This window comes from Myodes glareolus, chromosome 7 (genome assembly GCF_982192425.1).
Source record: "Myodes glareolus chromosome 7, mMyoGla1.1, whole genome shotgun sequence".
Lineage (NCBI taxonomy): Eukaryota > Metazoa > Chordata > Mammalia > Rodentia > Cricetidae > Myodes > Myodes glareolus.
Genome location: NC_142032.1, coordinates 43,017,406 through 43,044,775, shown reverse-complemented (window position 1 = coordinate 43,044,775; position 27,370 = coordinate 43,017,406). Strand labels below are relative to the sequence as shown.

The following is a 27,370-nucleotide window of genomic DNA, read 5'->3' as shown; positions in this document are numbered from 1 at the left end:
AACAGCTGGAGAGTGAAATACATATCTTGGGTGTTTATTCTGTCTGAAACTATAGAATTAAAGGGGGTAATTTCTAATACTGAATTTAATACCAATGAAGTACCATTAAACTTTCTGAAGTACCCTTGCAATTCATTCCTTAGACATGTTCCATTTAACATTTTCAGTGAAGCTTTTTCAGAAACTGTTTACACTACACTGTTTAGGCAAATAAAGATAAAACAGTGATCTGATGTTACAAGCAGTAATTACAGAAAACAACACACTCTGATCCTGTTTTGTAATATTGCCTTTTTAGCAGTCTTTCTAAAGAAAGGTCAGAATATTAGTTTAATGCTATTAATTAGTTTAAAGTATTAGGCCTTTTTTTTTTACAAGTTAAAGTAAATACACAAAGAAACAAACTAGATCTGTGTTACAAATAGCAACTCAAATTAATGCACTGTTTTCCTGAGATTCACTCTATATTTACCACCCAGAATAGGACATTGGCCAGAAATTATGTCAAGTAAAAGCATATGCCCATTGTCATTGAACATAAGTCTACCAGAGAGAAATTGCAAGAAGGATTCAGAATAGCAGTTGTCTTATTAAATAACTGTTTGGTCAAATGACTTTCTAACTTTTCACTCTTTTAGAGAAGCCCCAAGAAATACGATCGGGTTGTCGAACTACTTCTTGAATTCTTCTAGTATCAAGAAATAAAGAGATCAAATAGTCATCACGAAGCCAGATGGTGCTAAAACAGAAGACCCCATTTCCTTAGTCTGGTAAATTCTAGATAAAAAAAAAAAAGAAAGAAAAAACAGCATCAAACTAAACACTGTTTCTCGGGGCTGCAAAGTATGACCATAGTTTTGCTTTCCAAGCAGAAATTAGGAAAGAACAGTTTTGCTAATTCAGTGGGTTATGACCAACAGTGGGGACAATTTGCCTGCTTGGCAGCTTTAGAATGTTGACATTTACTGTGCTGAATTCTCCCCAGCCCGACCTGCTTTTCAGCTTCATAGGCTCAGAAACTCGATCCCACCGCTGTTTCAGAGTGGACTAAACACGGGGATGAGGACTCACAATCACTTAACTAAGCTCACAGAACCAATGCATAAGATAAGAATTGGCAAACTGTCATTTCAAAATGAGGAGTCTTGACTGTGAAGACCACCATGGGGGCCTTCAGCTGCTGTCTACAAAGCTCACCTGCAGAGGTGGATTTATTCTTCTTGATATCTGGTAATCTAAGACACTCCCCAGAGTGGTATCACTACTTTCAGATAATAGCTTAAACATTAAAGAAAATGAAATTCAATATATTCAGCTACTTCCTTATTTGGGAAAAAGAATTATTTATAATACAATATAAATACACGCGTATTGCATTTTTACTTATCTTTTCTCTGTGGTACTTAGAAAACAAGCAACATATGTATACACACAGGCATATATTTGTATGCAACAGTAAAAATCAAGGAAAAAGAGGCATTCAATTTGAGAGTTAGGGGCATGGGATGAGTTGTATGGACATGAGAGGGGCTAGAAAGAGGCAAGGGAAAGTTGGAAGGACTCTGATACTATTTTAATTTAGAAATGCATAACAATTTAAAACAAAGAACAACAAAAATATAGTCTTCCTCATACTGACATTTGTTGCCAGTATCTTTTATAACTAATAAATACTTTAGGTTTTCTTTGTAATTTATCGTGTGAGATATCAGAAAACAATGCTACTGTTTTTGCTTTCTTTTTACACGAGATTTCATTATTTTCTTGATAGTTCTTTCATAATAAGCCCTCAATTCAAATGGTACCAACTACAAATGGTAACTGAGAGGAGTATACCATACAGTATTTTTATAAGCCCCTTTCACATCAACAAATTAACCAAAAGCAGACCTTCTACTATCATTCCCGGCCATGGTAAGTACCACTTCACCCATGAGACCTGAGCCCCAGGTGGACTCCTCACTATTTTCTTGCTGACTTTGCTTCTGTTCTCCCTAGAACAAGACCTGGACCAAGCAAACGGACCATTGTGTCAACTTGAGCATTCTCAGGATCTATTCTTGGGTAGAAGGTCATTAAATAATTCTTATGTGTGCAAGCCACATTCATTTCTATGAGCAGAAATACATATATTAAAATGACAGATTTGATCTTTTCTCCCTAAAATTTAAGTAGCGATGGACATAGCTTGGAGAAAATGATTTTTTTCCCATACGTGAGGGTATAATCTTGACTTGAGCTACTAGAACTACAATGATCAGCAAGTTTGGCATTTTCAAAACAGGAGAGAATTGTGTTTATGAGGTGTAAAGCAGACAGATGAATTTCCATTTGAAAACATTTTAAAATATTTGTTAGAAAAAATAACAAAAGAGCCTATATTTTTTCTCTTAATTATGAAAACACTGCTTTTTATACTTTTATCTCAGTACTGAAGTGTGGTGCCTATGCCGTTATAATATGCTCACAGCATAGTCTGAGCAGTTTAGGTAATGGTGTAACAGCAATTTAAAGAAGTACGATTGATTGTACACTTTACTCAAAATTTAAAAACCATGTAATTTAAATTTTACTTTTTTGACATGTATAATGAAAAAAGCTTTCATAAGGTAAAATCAGTGTAGATATTCCTGAGGTACCTCAGATCATATGCATGCTCCATACAGCAAGATATTTGTCTTCTATGATTATTCAACAATAAACAGCCTCATTACCAAAAGTATCATTTCGTAAACAACCAGGCTAAATTGTTCTTTCTTTGCTAAAGACACTAATTTGTCTAAATTAGAGAAATCAACCCAAGATCACAAATATGATAACCAACCACCTAAAACAACACTGAAAAATACCTGTTCTAGCAAAGTAATTTACAAAGTCATGCGCTCCATGTTTATCAAATACTGTATCCTCTAAGTGATATTTTTAAATGTTTACTCTGTGGAATGAACAACCATGTGGGCAAATATATATAGAATAATCCTTTTACCTCCTCAGATAAGCATTAATGAAATTGCAAGGATCACAGAATCACTAAATGTGGTACTTGAAATATTGATGACCACGTAGAAACTGTATCTTTAAGGTTACCCTAGAAAGCCAAAATTTTATGTAATTGAAAGTACACTATAATTTTGTGATGATGTGAACACAGTATTTCCTTTCATAAGAGTCTACACACAATACCATTTGTTAGCCACATGTTATTTTATTTAGCTAGGTTCACCACAAATACCGTTATAACACCTGTGGTTTCCCTCATTAAGAACTGAATGGAAGAGGTCAGGGGTTGAAAGGGCAGCATAAGAGCCATGAAAGAGCTAGTTAACATAGTCTATTATATTGGTGCACTGGTAAATCTCATTTCTATTCATCAGCTGATTAGTTCAATCAATATTTATTCCTCTATGCTCCCTTTGTCTTAAGCTACAAAGGAGACATCCTTCAAATTCATGGCAGAAGCCTTGTTATCTATGAATTTGTTGCTTAATTTGAGAGGGAATATTTTATTTATTTGGCAATCCTCAGTTCTTTGATTCCCTTTCCCTCTAATTATCATTAGGCAGTATAATGGAGTTTTGTGTAGATTATTTATAAATAGATGCTATTAGCAGTTTCCTTTTATGCAGCGCCAGTGCCATATATATGCACATCTCTTTTCTGGATGCTTTGGGAAGTCATTCTGTTTCTGTAAATATGCTTGAGTTTGAAGTCTGGATCGTGAAAGCAAAGATAAGAATGATTTTCACTCTCAAATGTTCATTCTTTTTGTCTGAGTGGGTGGTTATAGGCACATGCATATACATATTGCGTATCAGTGTGGATCAACAGACGCCTCCGAAGACTGCTATTATCTGCTCGCAATTCTGTTAAGTCAGAGATGCTATTCAAAGTCAGATTAAATATTTGCAAGAAGCTGCAATTGGAAGATGATTGCAAAATTACAGGAATAATACTTTTTATGTAGAGTGCTCATTTTATCAAAGGCCATAATTCATTACATCATTAAGGACTTATTTCATTAGTTGGCTTAATTTTTACTCATTAGATAAGAAAGGATGGAGAGTAGAACTATATCTAGAGGAAGATATATATTTAATTTTAAGCATAATTTCTTCTCTCATTTCTACTTCTCTATATATTTTGACATAAAATAATATTTTAGTAACATTAACTAACTTAATGCCAATATAATTAAAAGCTATTACTTTTTGGATTTGTGGAGTAGTCATAGGGATGGCTCAACATTGAGACTCTCTGCTTGTACTACTAGAATGATAAATATTATTTCAGTTACTTTGTGCTCACAACGTGCAAACTCATGAACATTTATTTTCAACTGGACAGAACTTGAACTCTTCAGTTCGATGTTACTATTCTTACTTCCTGATATGCTTAACTGCAAGTCACAGATTTTGCCAATGCACAGTGGCACTGATGTCACCACGCATAATTTAAACTCATACTTTGTAAAATTTCAGTATCACAGCAGCCTCATGTACTACTTTACTAGATTCATTTAAAACTTTTTATTTATCAAAAGCTGCAATATTCACCTTAAATTCGAGATACTTTATGAATGTAAATAAACTAATTAGTATGCTGCAAGTCACATTTGCACTCCTAAGAACTGTTGCAATAAAATGTAGAACTTTACAGTTTGTCTTATCTTCCCAAAAGGCGAATACACCCTTAAAATATGAGAAGTCAAAGCTTAAAACATTTGTCACCTTATGTAGAGAAACAACCTGTATTCAATACTGTCGTGCTAGTTTTAGAAAAACAGTATTTTTCTTTCTTTTTTTTTCTTTTACAAGGCTTGGATACTCTAATTCTCTATAATTTCTTAGTGCCTTGATACCTTTTGTTGTTCTAAAATCATATTTTGTTATTTGGAAACACTTAAATTTAAAGAATAATCTGTGCAAATACACCTATGGGTAGTTGTTGAATTTTTTTAAGCATTTAATATTTGACACAGTACCAAGATGAATAAATATTAACATTAATATTTATATTTGGTTAAGAACATAGCATGGTAAGTTATTGATGCTATACTATCACGCAAACCCACTTTGACAGTGATAGACGAGAATACCGTGAAGGGTTTTCCACTGATCAGAGGTTATTGTCACTAATGGAAAATACAAGAATTACAAGTTGTAGATGAGTGCAAACAAAAGACTTATAATTTTACCATCCTAGTTTATGAAGCCTGATACTCAAAATTTCCACCTGTACATTTACCATTTTTTTTAAATCTAAAATCTACAGTGGACCCATACCTCATCTTCATCACCAATATTCCTAACACTTCTGTATCCCAATAGTTAACAATTCACTGTGACTGTCGAGGGAGGAGCAAGGTGGGTGGATGTACTTATTAGCCTTTAAGGGCAAATTTTAGGATTTTTTGGCTATATATTTTCCCACAGTACTTGAAACAGCACTTTAACATTTTTCTTTAAACTGTTGAGTGATTGATTTTCTTGTTAGAACGACAGCTCATTGGTGATTTCAGAGTGGGCAGAAATAAACGGAGGATTGGCAGGGCTATCCTTTCAGCTAGTTTTTTTTTTAATGTGGAAGGTGGAATATTGGTTAGAAATATTTAACTTAAGTCATTTAATTGGAACTTATGGAGACAATTTAGAGCAAAGATTTGATTAAGAAAAAAACCTAAGAATATTCAGATCCTTTATGCTTTCAAAGGTGGCTGCATCTCAGAAAGCAAGCTAAATTTTTTAAAACTTTAGCAAGCAATAGAAATTTATTACTTGTACTTGATAAAATCCAGAGTTAAAAAAAAGACAAGACCCCTCCTTGTTTACAAAAAGAATAAAATTAGAGTTAAATCCTCCAAGTTGCAGTCACCTATGAATCCCAATGGCAGCTGTGTTCTGCTTCTGCTTGGGAAAGGGGGAATTTTATGCAGGAGTAGGAGGGAAAAACCACCATTTAGGTATCGTTTGCAATAAACAACGGACAGACTGCTCAACAAGGAGCCTTGAAAAACCACACCGGGTTGCCTCACTCCTTTGCTGCCTAAGGATCTCCCTCTTTCTAGAAGTTTCCTTTCAAGAAGCAAGAAGAGCATCCGTAGAACTCATAGGATGCTCTCCCACAGACAAAGGGTGCAAAGTTTTGTGCACCATCAAGCTGCCGCCTCTTCCAATTTAGGAGGCAGGAGACTATGACTGGAATTGGATTCTGGTTAGATAGGCTGTGCTGCAGGGCAGGACAATGAATTCAAGAATCAGAGCCTCTCAACACACCACTCACGCTAGAACTTCCCCAGATATACTCTCAAATACCCCTAGCACACCTGGGCGGTGTAGTCTGATCTGGGGGCAGATTGCAGGACTGACCCACAGGGAGACTCCTCAGTCTTAGACACTGCCACCGTTTGTGTCTGGCAAATCGACCTGACTCAGGACAGTTGACATTGCCAGAAGCAAACCTTGGAGCCAAAGCTCTGACAGGACCACTTGGGAATGGAGACAGTGTGTGTGGTGGGGCAGGGCATGGTGTCTGGGGTAGATGGCATGCTCACAGGCAAAAGGCAAAGCCAAGTTTTCTGGCAGCTCCTCCCCCAGCAGAGCCTGTTCCAGTGGTTTCTACTTAGCAGCCCTGCACAAGGGAAAGAGGATTTGATTCTTCTGTCTCACCTCTAAATCGACACACAAGTTCAACTATTAAACGACTTCTGGGTAGCCTCATTCTACACTCCCCTCCCTATGGGAATACTTGGCATCGGACCTCCAAAGGGCTTCTTATTTTATCTTTAATGATCAGCAGTCGAGGATGGGATGGGACAAGGCATTGACTGAAGGGAATGCGAATGGGACAGTAAGAGATCAAAAGAAGAGAGGTAAAAGGGCTAGAGACATCCCTGACTTTTTCTTTACCAACTTCCCTTCAGGCTGCCTCGGGGGTCATCTTGGATTAGACCTGGTATATCGTCCTGGGCGGCTTGGTGAGCCTGATGTTCTCTGAGACAAAGATGTGGGTTCACACTGAATTTCTAAGGTGTACACCGGGACCAGCCCTTAAATTCTGTGAGGCAGGGGTCTCCTAAGGGAACCTGGCCGAGAAGCAGCAGGACCAAGGTGAAGGCAGTGAATCTGCGCTCTACCCTTTGATGTTTAGGAGGTCTGCAGCTCGGCTACCGGATTAGTACAGGGGACCACCTGCGGTGGCACGTGGTTTCTGACCCTCAGGTAGCTTGAACCTAGCCACGGGGGAGGGAGATTGTTGGGAGGGGAGAAAAAGCCAAGCCTCTGACCTGCAGCTTCAGTTAAGAGCGAAGGAAACCGAAAGGAAAGTGCGTGAGAAGGGGAGGTGGGGCAGAAAAAGGTAAACAAATATCCAGTTTCTCACGAAGTAAAGGCGCTCTCCCCGCCAATTCCTGTAGTACAGTTTCTTGAAAGAATTTGGATAGTGGAGCATGTGACCATTCCGTGACTGGGACAATCAGCTGTTGTCACTGCTCCCAAGCACACAGAGATCCTAACTTCCAGTGCGCGGGTCAGTCAAGCCGCTAACCAAGACATCTTTGTCCCCCTATCTGGAGTCCTATCCCCATGGGTAATAGGCAACTTCTCTTCATCCCCTTTCCTTCTGCCTTACACAGCCCAGGGTCCAAGGCGGTGGCCCCTGCATTTGTAAGCCTTTGAGGTCAAGGCAGGCCTAGGGTTCCTTCAGAATGAGGGTCATGGCTACTCCCCTCTTTAGGGAGTAGGGTCAGTGCATGGGAACAGACAGCCTGGTGGGTTTGGTATTTGTGGGCCCTATTCCAAATGTGTCCTGCTGAGAGCACTTCCATCTAGGATGTAGGAAGGTCCAGAGACTTGATTGTTGCCTATTTCAGGTTTGAGGATCTGGAGGGACTTGTGAATCAGAGAAAAAAAGTCCCCATAGGAATACAATGCATCAAGGAAGGGACACTTGGATGTTTGGGCTGGTTATTCAGACATATACAGATATCCAAGTCAGGAGGGGGCATCTGGTATTTTTTTTTTTAAGAGGGAAGTTGTGTCCTGCTGTAAAGTGAGAGGGGTCCGGAACACAGAGCACAAGAAACTTGTGCCACAGGAGAGGAGATCTACAAACCGACTCTTCAAGACCCCTGGCCAGCTATTCAGGTAGTCAGAGCAGGGGACTCGCCTCCATCATCCCCGCGGGCCACTTGGGGAGTATCTTTTTTGCCCTGAGGTCGCACCACCCCTGGTGGCAGTGGTCCTGGACAGAAGGCACGCTTAGCACTAGCTCCCACCATGGTCCTTTATCTCACAAATTAGTCCGACCCCCTGATTTCTCTGACCTGAATAGCGCGGCCTTTAGTCTCCTGAACTTTTCTCCTAGCAACTCTTTCTGAGGATGGGCCCAACCAGAGTGAAGCAGAAAGGGAACAGGGGACCTAGGGAAGGTCCAGCCATAGGCATCTGTGTCCAGTTTCCGGGAGCATCCCGTGTTTCCTATTGCTGAGAAGGGACGCGCCTGTAATCTGGGATGCTCCCGCGTCTGGCACCTTGGCCCAGTGCTATCCCCCTTGCGCCCACTTATTCACCTCTGGCCAGGGACCATGGAGTGACCCGATCTTCCAGCTGCCTCTACCCTGTCATTCAGTTTCCTGCTTTCCTGTGTCCTGTGGCGCACCCGAGAGAGACGCGCAGAAAAGATTCTGAGCAAATCCAGTACTGAGAGAAGCGACTAGCTCTGTCCCGGTCTCCAAAAAGCGCCCTCCCGCGTTCTGCCGAAGTCCCGAACCTTCCACACCTTCCCACAACTTTCCAAGCTCAGGCCATTTGTAGTCCCACCTGCGAACCGAACTCGGGGAGCTGCGCGTAGCCAGTCTCTCTTCCCTTGGGCCAAGCGCTCTCCCCTCCCCCCAGCTCCGGGTCTGGCTAGAGTTGGCTGGCCCCGGGGACCCTGGACGCCCGTGCACTCTCTTACCTCGCATGGTGTGGCCGCTGTCCTGCTCCTCGTAGTCATGAAGCTCCCAGCCCGAACCCCAGAGAACCCAAAAATCCTGCTCAGCACGAGGAAAGAAGGCGATCGGCGAAGAGCTGATCCGCCGAGAGAAGCATCCCTTTAGGCAGACGTCGTGGCCACAGCGTGACGGTGGCCGCCGCCGCTATGCTAACAGTTTTGATGTTGTTGCTGATGACTGTTTTTGAGGGCTGTTTGTTTGTTTTCAGGCAGGGTGGAAAAAAAATGTCCTGGCTGGCTGGTGCCTGGGTTTTGTTTTGCTTTTGTTTGTTTGTTTGTTTGTTTCTTTTTTCTTTCTCTCCAGTGTGCTTGCTATTAAAAAAATGCCACCGCCTCGGGCTCGGAGATTTCTTTTGTGATCACTTGGACTGAGGAGGAGAAGGGCAGCCGCAGGAGGAGGAGTTGGTGGTCGTTTTGTTAGTTACAAAGAAGAGTGAGAACGATCAAGGGGAAAAAAAGGAAACAGAAAAGAAAGAAAGGCGGTGTGGATGGCAGAGCATGTGCGCTTTCACATGACATCTGTGCCTGTTAGCGGATCCACAATGTGAATTTTCACTGTTCAGTTGCAGAGAGGAAGGGAGCGAGAGAGAAAGAGGAGAGAGGTGGAGAGAGCGAGCGCAGAAGAGGCTTATACGCGAGGGCGGGTTTGGCCGTACTTCCTGACCCCGCCTCCTGTCAGCACCATGGCCAATCAGCGTCCTGCAGTTCGTGGAAAGGATGGGAAGGCGGGGGAGGGGACGCGCTTGAGGACAGGAGGCGGGGCTAGGGATTCTGGTGTCCCAGGCTGTGGGGACCCAGACTAGGAATTAGAGATGGTTCTAACTGGGGTCCGAACTGGAGTCCGATCTGGACCGGGTGTAGCGTGCCTAGGAGTGAGGCAGATCTGCGAGTGACGTTCACTTCTGACTCCAGTAGTTAGAAAGGGACACTGACTGACCGGTTCTTTGGAGACAAGAACTGGCAGGACCCGCCTGGCTGCACCCACTGTCCCTCTCTCACACAGCCCTTGGAGAGTTTTGTATTTCCAAAAGCGCTTTGCAGAATCTCTTTTCCATAGCGTCCGCTCCTCCTCTGGCAGGGGTTTACTGTGTCAGGACGCTTTAAGCCTTTAGAGGTAGACTACAAAACCACACCCCTCTAGCTCCGTGCAGCTTCTTTTAGAGACTATTCAAATGCCCCCCTCTCCTCATTCAGTCTAACTCCAATTGACTAATCTCCAGTCCTCAATCTCTCCCTTCCTTTCCCTCCCTCCTCTCTGCCTCTCTGCTGCTTCAAGCTCCCTCCCCAGGAGTTTCAGGTTCTTTTGTCAAGGACACGGACTTCTTTAGCATTTGGAAATCCTCTGACCTCTGGTTGCAGGACTTAAGGACAGACTCATTTGGCTTTTTGGTCACTTTAGTGGTAGGTCACTTGGCAAAGAGCCCAGACTAGAAAGCAAGGCAGTGTGGCTCTTCTCAGTTGGTGAAGGCTTAAAGAGCAAGGCACGTGGCTAGTGACTCTTCAGAGACACATTTTTAGGGGAGCTTGACACTGTTCATGCTACTCGCATTCCTTAGATGAAATTTGCCACCTATGACAGTTTACTTGCAGTCTAAAAAATGACACACACACTTATCAAAACTGTACCTTTGAACAGCTCTCTTTTTTGTAGATGAAGAAAACCCATCATACAGATGCATTACATCGATGATTTCCTTCTGTGCAGCTAGGGGCTGCTTTAAGAATTTGGTTAATCTGTCATCACAAGGCTGGAAGTGCAAAAGTTCACTCAATTGTTCAGTTAGAAAGCATGGAGACAGGACTCAGTAGCACTCCCAATGGAAATAATAATGATTTTTTTTATCAGTTTAATCATTGTACTTCCTGTAAGACAAAGCATGTTGTAGCACAGGGGGTTGTTCAGTCCTCTGTACACTGTACACTGTCAACTAGTTGCTGCTCCAATAAGAAATGGATTGTTTCTTGACACTTCACCAGTGTTCAACTAATACAGCTTCTGGGTGCCTTTCCATTTGCAAGCCAATGTGCAATTTGGGAACATTTTGTGGAAAAAGTCAATGATGATTCATTAATTAAATGAGATGAATAAAAGGAAGTTACTATTCAGGACAGCTATTCCTCATAAATACCTTTCTCCTAGATTTTTAATTGACACAGTAGTTAATCTTTTAAGATAATATTTAAGGCTCCTTGGTTTTTATCATTTTTAATCAAGTAAAATATATTCATCATAACTACATTACAGCCGCAGTAAGTTATGCCTAATTTAGTTGCTTCATTAAAAATTACTGCATATAAAATAGTTAAGAAACAAATTGTGACTATATTATTTTAATTTTATGAGCTTCAAGAAGAGTCATAGGAATACTGAAAAATTAAAACTCTTTGTAAACATTGTAATAATTGCTATTGTTATTATTTCCTATTTCTATTTCTCATTAAAGAAGAATCTTAAAATCCAAAAAGCAACTATTTTAACAAATTATTGAATCCTAAAGTGTATTTTTGTTGCTGAAATATCTATAGCCTTCTAAAAAGACAGTAAACACATGTATGGAAGGAACTCACCTGTGCACATGTTCACGTGCTTTTTGCTTTATTAATCCAATATTACACACTTAGGCTTAAAACGTATTTCTTATTTTCTCCAGTCAATTTTTAGTTTTCAGATTTATTCTATGTGTCTTTTGTATCATGTATCTTGATCCTATTCATTTCCTCATCCCTTTTCATCTGTTCTACAACCCTGTACTCCCCCTCCTCCAAATAAAGCAAAATTTAAGAGCAAAAAGATAAAAAGAAGGGCAAAATCAAGCAAAAAAGGGGAAAAATTAAAAATTTCATCATGGAAGCTTCAGTGTAACGCAGTGAGTCACATAGTAAACCCTTTTGCCCACATGTTTTCACTTGCAAGTGTTTATTGCAGAGAGTCATTGGTCTGGTTCAAGGTCTCTGGCTTCCACTACACTGCTGACGCTGGGCCCTCACTAGGACTCCTCTTGGATACTTGGATATCCTGTTGTTTCCTGTGTTGTGGAGATCCTGCAGCTTTGGGTCAACATGGTGCTACTTATGAATAAAGACTTATCTCATTTTTCTAAGTTTTATACACATGATGATGCAAAAATATTCATTTTCTTTTTATAGTAACATAAGCACTGATGTTTGGCTATTATGAGGTGATCTGGGATGTTAGAGACTCTGCTAAAATTTTTAAGAAAGAGTTTTTCAGTATTTATATAATTTTTATATTTAATTCAACTGAATATGACTCATTTGGGAATGAAAAATAAGTATTCAAAATTCTTATTAAGGAAGTCAACATTTTCAAAGAACTTAGATAATACTTTTATACAGTGTGATGCTTTTATTACACATCTCATAACAAATGCTCAGATTTTAAATAACATAGCATATATACATATAAATAAATATATATGAATATAAATAACACATATATAAATGGTATAACACACACACACATATATATAATGAGCTTGTTCATATATAATACAGTGTCAGTATTTTTATTAGAATGATTATGGAGCTAAGTAATTATAGGCTTTAAACTCTGCTTTTGACTCTGGACCTGGAGGATGTTTTGTTGGTTGATCAGTTTTGATTAATTTTAATGACAATTAGTCACATAGCACTGTACTCAATCTCAAGCATAAATATGATTTCACTTAGAGCTGCGTGTGAATCTGCTGTCTATAATGTCAGCACTCCTCAGGTAAAGCTGAGTTGAGTATTAATAAAGAGATACATCCTAAAGGAAACAAAGCTTTACTATAAGTCAGCCTGGTCAGGTAACGATGACAGTTAGAATGATGGCAACCCTATAATGCTTTAAGAAAAGAGAAAGTCATGGTTCATTATATTTGGCATTTGGTTGGTCTATACACAGAGAGTGTTTACATAATTATAAATGCTGGAGGGATGTTAGCAACGCTGACATCTGTAATAGAAATGACTGGAAGATTGCCTATATTTTAGCACAGTTCAGGAAGGTGTGTCATTAGGTAAAGACACACACACACACACATACATATATATATATATGCCTTTAAAAATTATATAAGGGCAGTGAAAAGAAAAATTTAGATTTGAGTCTATTAAATATGGAAAAATAAAGTATTGAGGTTCACTTTCCTGAAGTCATTCAGGAAAGGAATGTAAGAAAGATCTGATGAAGATGGCATACATATCTGTTCTAGGTTGGATGCTGTCTGGGATACCTCTAAAGATCCTCTGGGGCCCCAGACCTGCACTGCCCTAGCAGCTGCATCTGAATGGCGCCTGGCTTCCTACCTGAGCAGGTAAGCCCTAAGGGTACAGGGTCTAGGATTCCCGGAGTTTAGGGGTGTTCCTGGGATACCACAGGTCGAGCTCAATTGTAGGCTCTTTATATTGCAGGAACTTTATAATCTGCTAGCATTTTCAGTTCTTCCTTTTAAAGTAAGAATACGTTTCTTTTGACAAGTATTGAAAGTAAAAAAGGTAAAGCAAATATAAAAAATGTGTATTATAATAAATGAGAGAAGGTAGCAGGGATTAAATAAAACACAAAGTAATGCCGATGCGCAGGGTGGAAATGAGGAAGACAAGGTTCAGGAAAAGAAAGACAATACATAAGTGAAATAAAGAAGAGGCGCAGAAGAGCTAATATTTGCTTTATTGGACAAACCACCTAATCTCTGTCCCTCTCTAGAGCTTGGCTGTTCTGTGTTATATCCTCCACACTAACTCCAATAAAGCAACAGAAGCTTGAAGCTAAGTGGACTGTCAAAGAGCATAAACTCGAAAATGCTGGATCCAGAGTTCAAGCTAAGATACAAAACCCAATATGTAAATTCCAAGAGTACGGGACCTGCTTTGATTTTGATTAATTTAAGTGCTAAACAGACAGAGTTTAGAAAAAAGAGTTTGGCAAAAAGTAGATGGCTAAAATATACCAGAGGATAAAGAAACAGACATTTTGAGCCCTGGCCCTGCCCGGTACAGCCTTTGAAGGGTCTAGTCACTAAATGACAATGAATGCAGGACACTGAACCTTGACTTGGAAAATAAAAGGATAGGGGGAAAATTTTATCAAACTATAATTGGACTCGTCACAAAAATTAGAGAATAAACTTGTAATAAATATTTCACATCAGAGATAGTATCACCAGGCATGAGGCTTGCACCAGTAAAAATGAGGAGGGTGGGAAGCCAAGTGTGATTCCAGGCTACATTTTACAGGTGGAAATCTTGGTGTCTCATGATGACTATAGGGAGCAAGGGAGTGTGGGTGGCTGGGGGTGGTTGGGGTTGGTGGGATGGTAGGGTGTTGGTGATGGGTGGGTGGTGGGTGGGCTGCGGGATAGGGAGTGGTGGGGTGATGGGGTGGTAGTGGGTGGTGGTGGATGGGTGGTGGGTGGGGTGAGGGATGGAGGTGGTAGGGATTGGGCTGGTGGTGATAAGTGGGTGGTCGTTGGGGTGGGGGATAGGGAGTGGTGGGGAGATGGAGTGGTGGGTGGGTGGTTCTAACCACAGCTTCCTGAGGCCGGAGAGTAAAGACCAAGAGAAGAATGAGCATTCCCGGGGAATAAGCTTGGTGGAGAGGTCCTTTAAGGAAACTCTTGAGATAAGCTTGAGTTTTGTATACATCATCTGTTATATCCTATAGGTTGCTGTGCACAGAGCTAGAGAGAAACGTTAGTTAAAGTGAGTGAGAGCCAGAAGATACTCAAACACAAAGGGAGACACAAGCACTATGTCATTGAGATAGAAAAAAGTACAAAAAACACTAGAATTCTATATGTGTGTGTCCAAATAATACTGTGGACAGAGACTTTTTTTTTCTAAATAAAGTTAGTTCTTTATGATGCATAGAGAAAATGTATTTTTCTGTATATCAATTAAAAAGTAAACATTTTGAACAGTGGAAGATTCCCAAACAAACCAATCGACTTGGAGGAAATATTTACAACATAATCAACAGAGAAAGGACTAGCTGCCTTCATAAACAAATCAATACACATGCACAAATTGACGAAAACTACCAAAACTGGTGTTGGTAGAGGAGAAAGCTAGTGATAACTGAGATAATTTTTTTCTTTATAACTTTATAATTTATTAATGGCCCCAACAATGCTATTCATAAGTGATTCTTCAGGTTGCTTGGCAAAACTTTAAGGAAACTGTTGCATGTTTGGCTAAAATATGAATTGAAACACAAATGTAAAATTTTGTATAACTTCATCGTGGCTGATATATTTCAAGATTTATCTTGAATCATTTGTTTTTCTTTTCCTTCAGTGCCTCATCAAGCCAAGCATGGGAGAATTTTCTGGCTTCCTCCATTCTTGCTTTTACTCCATCAATTTTCCAGCTGTTTGAAATAAATTTTTGAAAGTCTAAATCAAGTATAGTTTTCTTTTAACAATAAAAGAATAATCCACATCCTTTATCTTGGTTTAGAATATAAACTAGGGATTGCCTTGAATCCCTATATAATTATTTAAAGTACCCGTCTCCTTTTCAGATGTATTTCAGTCTAGATAGCACTTAAGAGGGTTACACTAATTCTGAATTTCAGCTGACATAAATATCACATTACTAGGGGAAGCCTTTTCCATTGTGTTTCTACTCAAAGTACACTTGTTTGTGAGTCTTTTTCAGAGCCTATATTTGCTTTCTCTATAACACAATCAGAGTTTTGGACTATATATATATATTCATTTATTATTATCAAGTCAAAGGTATAAATAAATTTTTAGCTAATTTTAATTCTACAACACAAGGAAAGCCTTAGTTTTCTTTTACTCTTGCTTATATAGTGCCTGATACTTGGTATATTCTTAGTAAAGTGTTGTTGAATGATTCCCTAATGTGGACTAGGATTAAGGGACACAAGAAATGCTATTTTAAAGATTGTTTCACACATTTGCAAAGATGCCTCTCTATCACATAGTTACATTAAAAGCCATGTGGAACGAAGTTGTACTTTTCAAATCAACTGACATGTGTAGTAACAGTTAAGTGCATTTGTTCTGGAGTGGAATGAAACAGAAAAAAAAGAGCAAACATTTTTTTTTTTAAATCTCACATCTAATTAGCATTACAGCTTTTAGTTCGTTACTTAACCTATTATGCGCCATATACGTGGATTCATGTTACATTGTTACATTGACTTTCTAACCCTCATTGGGTACCCAGAGATTAAAACTTCAGGTGGCTATTTGAATTGGATGAGCTCATAAGCATAAAGCTCCTATATCTCTTTCCTCTTTCTCAGGTGGAAACAGAGCAAGCAGGGAGCTGTCTGTAAGCTCAGGAGAGGGCCTTCATTAGGCTCCGACTCTGGCCAGTCTCCTTAACTTTAACTTCTCAGCTTTCTAAACTGTGAGAAAGAAGTTTGTAGTTTAAACCATTCTGCCTGCATTTTATTGCCACAGTGAGTTGAGCCAATGAAGACACTGCTTGGAGTTCTAATACGTACTCTAATATGTCTGGAACTCTAATAATGTACTCATGTGTATGTGGGCTGGGTGTGAGGGATGGGCAATGTGCAAGCTAAGGCTAATAAAGTCAAAAAATAAAGGGAGATATAATGATATAGTGTTCAAAACTTTATAATCAACTATTTGCTTTGGAAAAACTGTTTCATGAATTGGCAAGCATTCAACTTTTTAATGTGTCTCATTTAGAAAACTGCTTGTCTGTCATACTCCTCAACTTCTATGCAGTTAATGAGTGCAAAGCATGCAACCTAATTTAGTGTTTGCTGCATTACTCACTTTCAAGTTGCTTTCCCCTACTTCCTTTCGTTCCCTTCCCATGTCTTTCCTTTCTTATTTGAATTAATAATTTTGAAATATTTTATTTTCCTTTCTCTTCATGCACTGATTTGATCCCTTCTCACTGTTCTTTTATTAATGCCCTGTGACGGTTAATCTTGAGTATCAATTTAATGGTTTGAGATGCACCAGGGAGATTGGTAGAGCACATCTCCCAGTGTGCCCGTGAGAACATGTTAAGGTATGATAAACCCATTAGAAAAGAACTGTCTTAAGTGTGGACGGTATCCTTGCATCAGCTGGGGGCCTAGATGAGGAAATGAAGAGAGAGCCTTCTGTCTGCTCCTGAGCTGCCACAGCCCGAGTTACTTCAGCTTCTTATACCCACCTGCCATGCTATCCCGAAACCTCCGAAACTCTGAGCCAAGAGGAATCTCTTCTTCCTTAACTTGCTTTTCTCACAGGAAGAATGAAGGTCCATTATACATCTTTGGAGAATAAAAGTCACATGTCTATGGTTTATTAAGACGAATATGAACTAGCAAGTGTGCACATTCCAAGCAGGACCAGAAGCATTCAACTTGTTAAGCAGTCAGTCCTGATCTACTGAATTCCATTAGAGCCATCATCATTCATTTTAGCTTTATATGTGATTAAACCTCTTGAAAATAGTATTGGCATTATTTTATATCATCAGCATTCCTCTGGACGGTCCCCAGATTTAGATTTTCTAGTTTCCCTGCATTTTTGTGCTTCCTCTTGGAATATTTTCTTGCTACTGTTTCATGGTCCTTTTTAGAAGATTGCCGCTGTGAAATTTTTCCGGGCTCTGATGTTATAGGAATGTCTGTTACTTTACCTTAAAAGAATAGTTTTTCTTTATGGTGACTTTGTTTTTAATATTTTATTCATACTGTTCTATTGTCTTATGTTTTATGTCATTCTGACCGAGTAAGAGTCAGCTGTCACTGGAAGACCGTCCCCTTGAAAAAATGTATTCCTACGTCGTGGTCCGTTTGCAACTTCTTTTCTGTCGTTGTATCTTACTTAGCTGTTTTACTGTGATGGACTGAGGAATGATTTTTCTCTTCTTATCCTATTTTTTATGAGAGAATTAAAAAAATTTTAGTTTTATATTTTATGTGTGTGTGTGTGTGGTGCGTGCATGCACGCGCGCATACGCGTGCACAAAGTGCAGGTACTTACAGAGGCCAAAGAGGGTATAATTTTCTCTAGAGTTGGAATTACAGGTGATTGTGAGTGAACTTTCTGATATGGGTACTCTAACCCAACTCAAGTCCTCTGGCAGAGCAGCCATCTCTCCAGCCCTGGGTGCAATCTTCTCTTCATTAGCTGAAGTTTGGGGCGCTGCTTGCATATATGGCTTAAATCACTTGGAATGTTCTTGATATCCACTCTTGCATAGCCTTTGATCCACTCTCCTTCCTTTCAGGATGGACATGGTATTTCATGCATGCTAGAAATGTCATGTACCACATCCCTTTCACACCTCAGTGTAATTTATATTTGCTTGTCTTCCCAGGCTCCATCGGGACATTTGTTAGATAACTTCTATCTAATACTTCGTCCTTACATTTTGTTGATAGATGTATCTAATAAGTTGTTTTATTATAGTCATTCCCTTGTTTTTTATTGGGCTCAGAACTTTCAATCGACTCTCCTATAACATTCCAGTTGTCAAGTACAATCTTTCATCTCATTTTCTATTTTTTTTAACATATGAACATAGAATAACTTTAAAGTTCATGTCTGATGATTCATATCTGAGTCAATCTTTTACTTTGTGTATCATTTGTTTATTAGCAAAAATTTGTCTTTTTCACAATGATCCGTTTCTTCAGGAACAAACTTGGCTAGTCAAGAGATACCCAATCCAATCTGCACCTCTCAAAGTTCAAACACTTCTAAAAAAATTTTCAGAATATGAAACTTTGGACAAACTCCACAATAATGGGGATTGCTTCAGATATGGGGAAAATGGAATGAACAATGAAAGAAAAGATGAGGGCAATGTGGAAGATCTGAATTTGAAAAATATTGTTGAAAGACAGGTGAATATATACAGTTTGATTCGGCACTTTACCTGATTTTTGAGAGTGGCTTTATGTTTATACACCTCAAACATTAAAACTGATAATGGCACGGGGCAATATTTTGTAAAACTGTTATCCTTCTCTTGTTTTCAAACTGACTGCCCAAATCAAACCCCTTTGTAGCAAAAAATATTTTTTTATGTTATTTACTATTGTTCAGTGGGGCAATGGGAAGTCGTTTTCTTCTGAGATTTCATAATGAGGTGAAAGCCCATCCTTGTGACATTCAACCATGTTTCCTTCCTTGGGACAGAGAATGGAAGACTGCATGAAGCCATGTGAAGAAACAAATGATGATGACCAGGTCTTTTGTAGGGAAAAGGCACACTTGGTGAGACTTCCCTGTCTGAATGCTTGGGATATGTGAGGGTTGACAGCCTTTAGATAGATGAGGCAAAGATGTAATCTGAAAATTTAAAATTCACTGTCAGAGAAAGGAGATGTTTGTGTTAATGAAAGAATGGTTTTCTGGATTGAAGTAGCCAAGGGAGACCCAATTCCTCCAGATATGAAAGCCTGAAGAATCTGTCCAGAGAGTGCAAAGAGACAAATGCATGGTACCATGAAGTAAGGGCAAGGTACAGTATCAGTCCAAATCAGTTTTGGAGTTCATCTTCCTCTCTGGAAGGGTTCTGGGAGTAAAGGCTAAAGATCAGTGTGTTGTTTTACAGACTCAGAATTTGTATCAATGAACTCCTTAGTGGGGCCTTTAGAATTTCAGTCAGTTCACATAACAAATGTGGAGGAACATTTTTAATAGAATGTAAATTCTGTTAAATGAACAACCAGGACTCAGAAGGACACAGAAAAAAATTAACAAGACAAACCAAACAAAACTGAAAAGCAAAATAAGAAACACAGAAGAGATGAAAAGTAACAATAAAATAACAGAAGGGGAATGAGAACAAGGGGTTAAAAAGACTTTAGAGAGGCATGGAAGTGACTCACACGTCTTTAATAGACATTGTCAATGTGGACTGTGTATTTAATTGGACATTTTTCATCTTAGTCATTCTATGGAGAGTAAGGAGAAGCAGGATTGGGGTTGGTACATGAAGAGGAGCAATGGAAGAAGAGAAGTAGGGAATCAGAGAGAGACAGAGCAGGGAAAGCTTGCTGTGCTTTATTGGCTTTGCAAAGGACAACATATTACTTAGGACTAGAATCCATTGCCTGGTCTCCGGAGGAGTGGTTCCTACGTTTTCGTTTGTTTCTTTGTCTTTCTGGCAATCAAATCCCTACAGTGTTCTCACAATGACACTTTTAAACTACCAAGTCCTTGTCATTTAGCCACAGTAGTCTATCTGGTGAAGAGAGCAACGGGCTATTCTGCTTAGAATAATTTAGTACACACAATGCAGTAGGAAACCAGAAACACAGAATGATAGCCTCAGTCCTTCAACAAAAGATGCAGAACGGGTCTTGCTTTCAAAGTAGCACAACCAAAAATTGAATTGCTTTTGAAATTATTTTAAAATTTGTTTTAGTAAACTCAGATTGTTTATTTTCCAATTCTTTAGAAGTTAAACTTGGTAAATCTGGTGAAATGGACAGCTACATGCTAAAAAGGAAAAACAAAACAAACAAACAAAAAACAAAAGAAAGTCTCCCAATTCCCATATAAGGGAATTGATAGATAACGTGAGCAAATCTTTCTTCTTTTCTTTTCTAAGTGATGAAAGGTTTTCTACACTCAACATACTGGGCACAGGGATGAAACTGTATCTTTTGTTCCTTTTCTTTTTCTTATTTTGACTTTTTGAGACAGGGTTACTCTGTGTAGCCATGGCTGTCCTGGAACTTGCTATGTAGATCATGCTGGCCTCAAACTCACAGAGATCCGCCTGCCTTTGCCTCTTGAGTGCTGGGATTAAAGGCGTGGGCCACTATTGCCCGGTGTGAAATTGCTTCTTAAAGGACCTACTGTGCTGTGAGTTTCACAGGGTGGTGCAATCAATGTTGAAAGAGAAACATGCAGGTTGAAAAAGAATTGATCATACCCAGGCATGTCTGCACAGAAGGGTTATGTGGCTACTTTACGCTTTTAAGCTTTAGGGTAACTTGGAAAAGAACTGTGGAGATTTCCTTCAAGTGTTCCTCCCTGCCTCTTTTGCTTGTGAAGATGCTGGTAGGATATCAGGAAACGTGGGAGTGGTGATGACAACAAACCCGTCAAGTAGTCCATTTTATTAGCATTTTGATTTACCGATTTCCAGCAGAGGGCGCAGGGTTGGTGGCAGAAACGGTTAGCAACCACCAGCCAGCACCAGGAATCTGCCTTGGAACCAGAGGAACGGATGGGACAGACATGAGGACAGTCTTTTCCTGTGAGGAGCTAACTGTAGACCAACTCAACATTTCAACTTCAATCTCACTGAACTTGAAATGAAATATAACAAACTGTATCCATTAGTCTTTAGAATAATTAACCCAGTCTATTCGGTTTTATTCTTATTAAAGTAGATCATGAATGAATAGGAGCTATTAGGAAGTGCCATAATCTCTTATTTGAAGTTTTTCTTTAACTAAGAAACCAAGAATAGTTTATTACAAGATGTCCTCCTTTTCCTTCCACGGATAATCTGTCTATATAGCCATTCCTCCCCCAGCAAGTCCATGCTTCATTTAAATTTTGAAATCCATACAACTTCAGTACCTGACTACTTGTAACTTAGCCTTTTTTTACCTTGGAAGTTTGCCTCTCTAGTGGGTTTTTTTCCACTAGCTCTCAGAATGCTTAAAAAAGAAATACATTTCTCCCCCTAAAGGTGTAGAGAACTTGCAATAACAAAGGCAGAGTAAATGGAAACATTAGAAAGCCTGAGGAAAAGGCAAACAAGTTTTGATTCTGTGGATGGTGATGAACAGGATAATTCACTATCTGGTCAAAGATCCCGAAGAGAAAAATGTGGGGCTTGCGGTTACCAGTGACTGAGAAAAGGCTGCCTGCGAAAGGACAGGACTGCATGTGATAACAGAGCCTTAAAGGTAGAATTATTGCACATTTACAGAAGAGCTTTTCATTTCATTTACTATTTCTTCTATATAAATCTATATATACCCAATATAGATTTAGTAAAGCTGGCCACCCACTGCAATACTTAAAGGTATTTTAACAGAGGTCAAAGCTTGAGCAATTTTGAAAATGATAAAAATTGCAAAAACTCAGAAATAATCAGATATTTGTTTAAATAGACATACTTTAAGAAAATATTTCAAGATGTACACAATCCTGAAAAGTTATCTTTATATACAAATTTTCTGTCTAATATATGTAAAAAATTGTAAGAATTTGCAAAGAAAAGGGAAGATCCCCCTAAACATATATAGAAGCACATGAACCAAAATATAAAACTAGAATTTTCCTGGTAAGATGGCCTTAAAGGTTATGTTTGAACTAACATTTTAATAAATATATTTTAGAGCATATTAAGCTTACACGCACACACACCTGTGCAGAAAGCATCAAATTCCCATGTACCCTGCCCCACCCTCACTTACCTAAGTCTGTTATTGCTATGTCTTGCAGATTCTCCTATAAGATCCATAATTTCCTGAGCTCCGAGTAGTTGGGTAGATTACCAGTATCAGGCCTATTGGCCTTCTTGTTGGGTGGGTCTTTCCAATTAGAGAGCTTTTGGGTACCGCCAAGGTATGTGTGTCAGTACTGTAGATTTAGGGTTGTGTGTTCATGCTGGTCATTGTTGTGGGTCATAGGCATTACAGTTTGGTAAGACTGTTGGCTGCTTCCATCCTTTGGAAGCTTCTGCTGCTCCTTTTGGTACAATGAATGCTAGTCCTCAAGGAGAAAATATTTAGGTTAGTTGCGGCTTAGGGGTCTCCAGACTCTGTGTCTGAAATACATGGTGTCTTCAGCAAGAGGGAATTACCTTTCACTTCTGGAGAAAACTAAGAGCAAAAGCCTTATCATATAATACTTTGGGAATCCCTTGGATAAGCCTGACCAACAACTCAAAAGGGTTTCTCATACCTGGTATTGGGGGTTTTTGTTAGATGGTCTATAACTTTTGGAGAAAGCATTGCTAGTCCAGAGGAGAGAATTTATTTAAGCTATGTATATGTATTTTTCCAGTGACTTATGTGTACTCTGGATATTTTGATGTAGATAGTTAATAGTATAATTCCTCATGAGTTTTTCAGATACCCTAATTATTATTCTACCCTCCTTCCTTTTCCTTTGTCTTCTCCCTCCCCTTATTCTCCATTTCCTCACTTAGATCAATTGTTGTGTCATTGTCTCCTCTATGCACTACCTTTATGCAACGGTCCCCTTTCTCTTTCTTCACTTCTGCGGTCACTCTAGGCTGTGCACTCTCTTCTGAAGACTTGGAACTGGGACCTTCAGATGAGAAGGACCACTACTAATTACTTTCTAAACATTTATTCTTATGTACACAAATAAATGGAGTTCTTACTCCTCATCAAGAAAAATTTCTATTTGCAGCAAAGGCCAAAAAAGAAAACCCACAGCCAATGAAAGGGCAGAGTTGTGGAACTCAGTTCCAACTGATATATCTAAAACACAATGTCTGCACCCAAGATTCTGGCACGATTTTAGTAGAAGGTAATGGAAGGATGGAAAGGTCCAGAGAAGCGAAGAGCTTGCCATGAAATTTTTGTCTCTTAGCGACATTAGAAGTTAAATCCATAAAGTCTTACCAACATGCTTGCTTAATAAAGAACTGAATGAGGACAACAACAATAAACAGCCTTACATGAACAGAGGCACAAGAGGCCCCAATGCTACACAAAGAACCATAGGTAACTAAAGAAGGATAAGAGCAGGAAAATAGTCTTCCCCAGGGAAGAGCACATCCATTGGTTATCCAATACCAAATGGTCAGCCCTTGAAACATACATATATGCATCATTGTACAGACTGAACAGGTTATATTTATGTATTTAGGAATATACATATATTTGTACAAATATATATGCACGTGTATTTAATAACACTAATAAAAAAGGTCATGAATTTTAAAGAGAGTAAGGCAGGGTGTGTGAGAGAGTTTGTTGGGAGGAAGGGGATGGAAAATGATGTAATTATATTATAACCTCAAAAAAACCACTCTTTTTAAAACTCACTAAGTCTACTATTTGCTGATATTATGTGCTTGAGTGTTGGTCCATATAGTGCAACACGGGGAGCTTACTGGAAGCTTATCTTTGGAAAACCGACTTTCTCTTCCCAGAACCACCAATGTCCATTAGCTCCTCAGCTAGGGATGGGACTTTGTAAATCCTTCCCCATACATGTCAAGCTTTATCCTATAGTATTCTTCAGTGTGCACTCTCAATCTCTATGAATGCAGCACTGTCATGTCTGGAAAACACTGGCTTATACCAGTCCTCTACACCTGTGGCTCTTCCATTCTTTTTGACTCCTCCTCTGTGATGATTTCTGAGTCCTGCAGGTAAGGAGTGTGATGTATCTGTTTCATTTTAGAGCTGAAAATCTCATAGTCCCTTATTCTCTGCATTTGTTTAGCTATGAATCTCTGTGTTAATCACCATCTACTATGAAGAGAAGCTTCTCTGATGAGAGTTAAGAGGGTAACTAATCTGGGGTTATAAATGTAATTATTTATCAGACTGCTGAATGCTATGTCCCTTTAGCAGAATAGCGGTAAGTTCTCTCCTAGACTTTATGACCTACTTAGCTGCGGGGACATGGGCAAATTAACAGTATCAGATGCGAATTCTGTCTTGTGGAGTAGAACTTAAATTCAAGAGGAAAGTAAATGGTTACTGTTAAAATGTTTCTGCACAAATGGGGATATCGTGTCAGGCTGGTTGTTATTGCAGTGGGGAATGTTTCAAAGCTGGGTAAAATGTTGATTCCTTTATTCCCTACATAGCTGGAGAAGCACCTTCTGGTGCCACAAAACACTAACCAAACGGGGTAAAACCTTTAAGGGAGTATCAGACTGATTTCCCCATGACCTGTGAATCAAGTTTATGGTATCTTTAATACTTGAGTCTTCATATCAAGTTCTGGAGGAACAAGAGCAATGACAGTAGCCTGTATTAGTTTTGGCGGGAGGGGTGTTATAGGACATACTGCCTAACTAATCAAAGGAAGGTAATCCACACCTGGCACTGGTATTTTGTTTGACTTTCTAAAGCTTCTGTGAGAGGCATTTTTTCTCCTGTATGGAAGGGGTGTGGAGGAACTACATGTAAACTCTTTTTGTACATGTGTGTACTTCATACAATTTCTACAATAGTAAGTTTCCATATTTTTAAGAGTTTTTAGTGTTATTCTTTACTGTACCCATTTGGTACCCTGCTCTTTCTTACCCCATCCTACTTAATCTTTCCTTTCTAATTCTTCACCTTTCACACTTTATACCATATGTGCCCTCCTAACCACTGCTGATGAAATTCATGCCCAATTTAAACACACACACACACACACACACACACACACACACACACACACACACATCTGTAAAGATTCAAAGCTAGTATCCTCATACAAGAAAGAAGATGCAGCTTTTGTCTTTCTGTCTTTCTGGGTCTGAGATATATGATTTAGAATATCCAGCTCTATCCATTTGCCTGCAAATTTCAGTTTAATTTTTCTTTACAATAAATACAAATATATATACATATATACACAAATATATATATATATATACTATATATATATTCCATTTTCAGTTTACAGACATCTAGGTTGCTTTTATTTCCTATGGGGAAAACCACCAGTAAACATGTATGCACAAGTATGTCTGTAATAGGATAAAGAGTTCCCTGGGTATATGCACAGCAAGGGAATAGATTATATGGCAGATATACTTCCATGTTTTTAAGCACTTCTACACTGATTTCTGTAGTAGCTCCACCAGTTTGCAATCTTATTAGCTGTGAATAAGTGTTTATATTCATGGGCTATAATGTTATAAACTGAAAACACATATAATATGTGTGTGTGTGTATTTGTGTTTGAAAACTTCTAACCTCTCTCTCCCAGTCTTTTATAAATTGTACAGAAAGTTGCGAACTATACACATTCAAGCAGGCTACAGAACGTTAGAACTCTTTGCTCCTCTTCAACTGCATTTCAGTATCCATCCTTTACCTTTCTATTTTTCTTCCCCTCCCTTTTATCAGCGATAATTATGCAACTCTACATCTTTGATGTTAACTATTTTGCCTTCAGCGTGTGAGTGAAGATAGATTTTATTTGTCTATTTGTCTTTCTGTAGCTTTCTTATTACTTGTCATAATTTCTATTGTTCTCCCTATGTTGCTACAAAGTGCAGTAGTTATTGTTCTTAAGGGTGAATAATATCTCATTTTGCATCCATGCCGCACTTTTGTTATCCATTAATCCTTTGAAAGAAAACTTAGTTGCTTTTATGTCTGGACTAGTGCAAATCAATAGCTATCAAAATGCAAATATCTCTTTATATAGGATTTTATTTCATGCTGACTTAACAGCAATACGATTACTAGGTCACAAGGTGTCTTTATTTTTAATTTGTTGTGGAATAACTGTTTCCCACAATGGTGCTCCAAATTTTTATTCTTACCAATAACATAAAAGCATGCTTCTTTCTCCCTATTCTTGTCATCATTTATTGTTGTGTTTTTAATTACAGTCATTCTGAGTGGTTTTGACTTGGATTATCTTGATGAATAATGTTCAAAATTTTTGCATATGTTTATTAGCCCAAATTTCTGTTTTTTCAAAATATCTACTGTTGTCAGGGTTTTCTGTCCTGCCCAGTTCCTACAGTCATTAAGTCCAAAAGAAATCACACAGAGGTCTACATTAGTTATAAACTGATTGGCCCATTAGCTCAGGCTTCCTATTAACTCTTATAACTTATGTTAGCCCATTATTCTTCTCTGTGTTAGCCACGTGGCTTGGTACTTTATTCAGCGAGGCAGTCACATCTTGCTTCTTTGTGGTCAGGTCATGACTGTGTCCTTTTCCCAGAATTGCCCTGCCTCTACTTCTTGTCTGGTTTTCCCACCTATAATTCCTGCCTGGCTACTGGCTAATCAGTGTTTATTTAAAATATAATTGACAGAATACAGACCATGGTCCCACACCAATTTATCCAGACCAGTAGCTATTGGTAAATTGGGTTTTGGGTGTTTTTTTTTTCCCAGTGGGTACTTATGGATTTGAAATAAATGAAGGCTTTTGATATTTGGCTATTATTATCATCTGAGTCTCAGCCTGCTTCCTTGTACACCTTATCTGTCTATCTCTGTTCATGGTTTACCCACTAAGTTCAAAACATGAGCATTCAGTGAATTTACTGTCAGATTTCTGTGGCTTATAAGTGATGGCCCATGTTTACTATTTATATGCATAAAAGCATATCAAACCCATCATTTTGCACAATTAATATACATATATATTAAATTTAGGTATAGCACCCACATATTTTAGAAATAGCTTTGGTTTAAACAAAGCAAAAGGAACAAAGTGTGGAGAGCAGCATCATG

The 27,370-nt window shown here is 38.9% G+C and overlaps 1 protein-coding gene across 1 annotated transcript in view; it reads right to left on the bottom strand.

Annotated features, from left to right (window-relative positions):
• Positions 1-9,588, bottom strand: part of Rorb (RAR related orphan receptor B) — a 184,516-nt gene extending 174,928 nt beyond the window's left edge. Inside the window, exon 1 of the mRNA XM_048429833.3 lies at positions 8,953-9,588. Within this exon, the coding sequence (XP_048285790.1) occupies positions 8,953-8,959 (7 nt within the window). The 5' untranslated portion in view covers positions 8,960-9,588. The remainder of the gene's footprint in view (positions 1-8,952) is intronic.
• Positions 9,589-27,370: the final 17,782 nt, after the last annotated feature.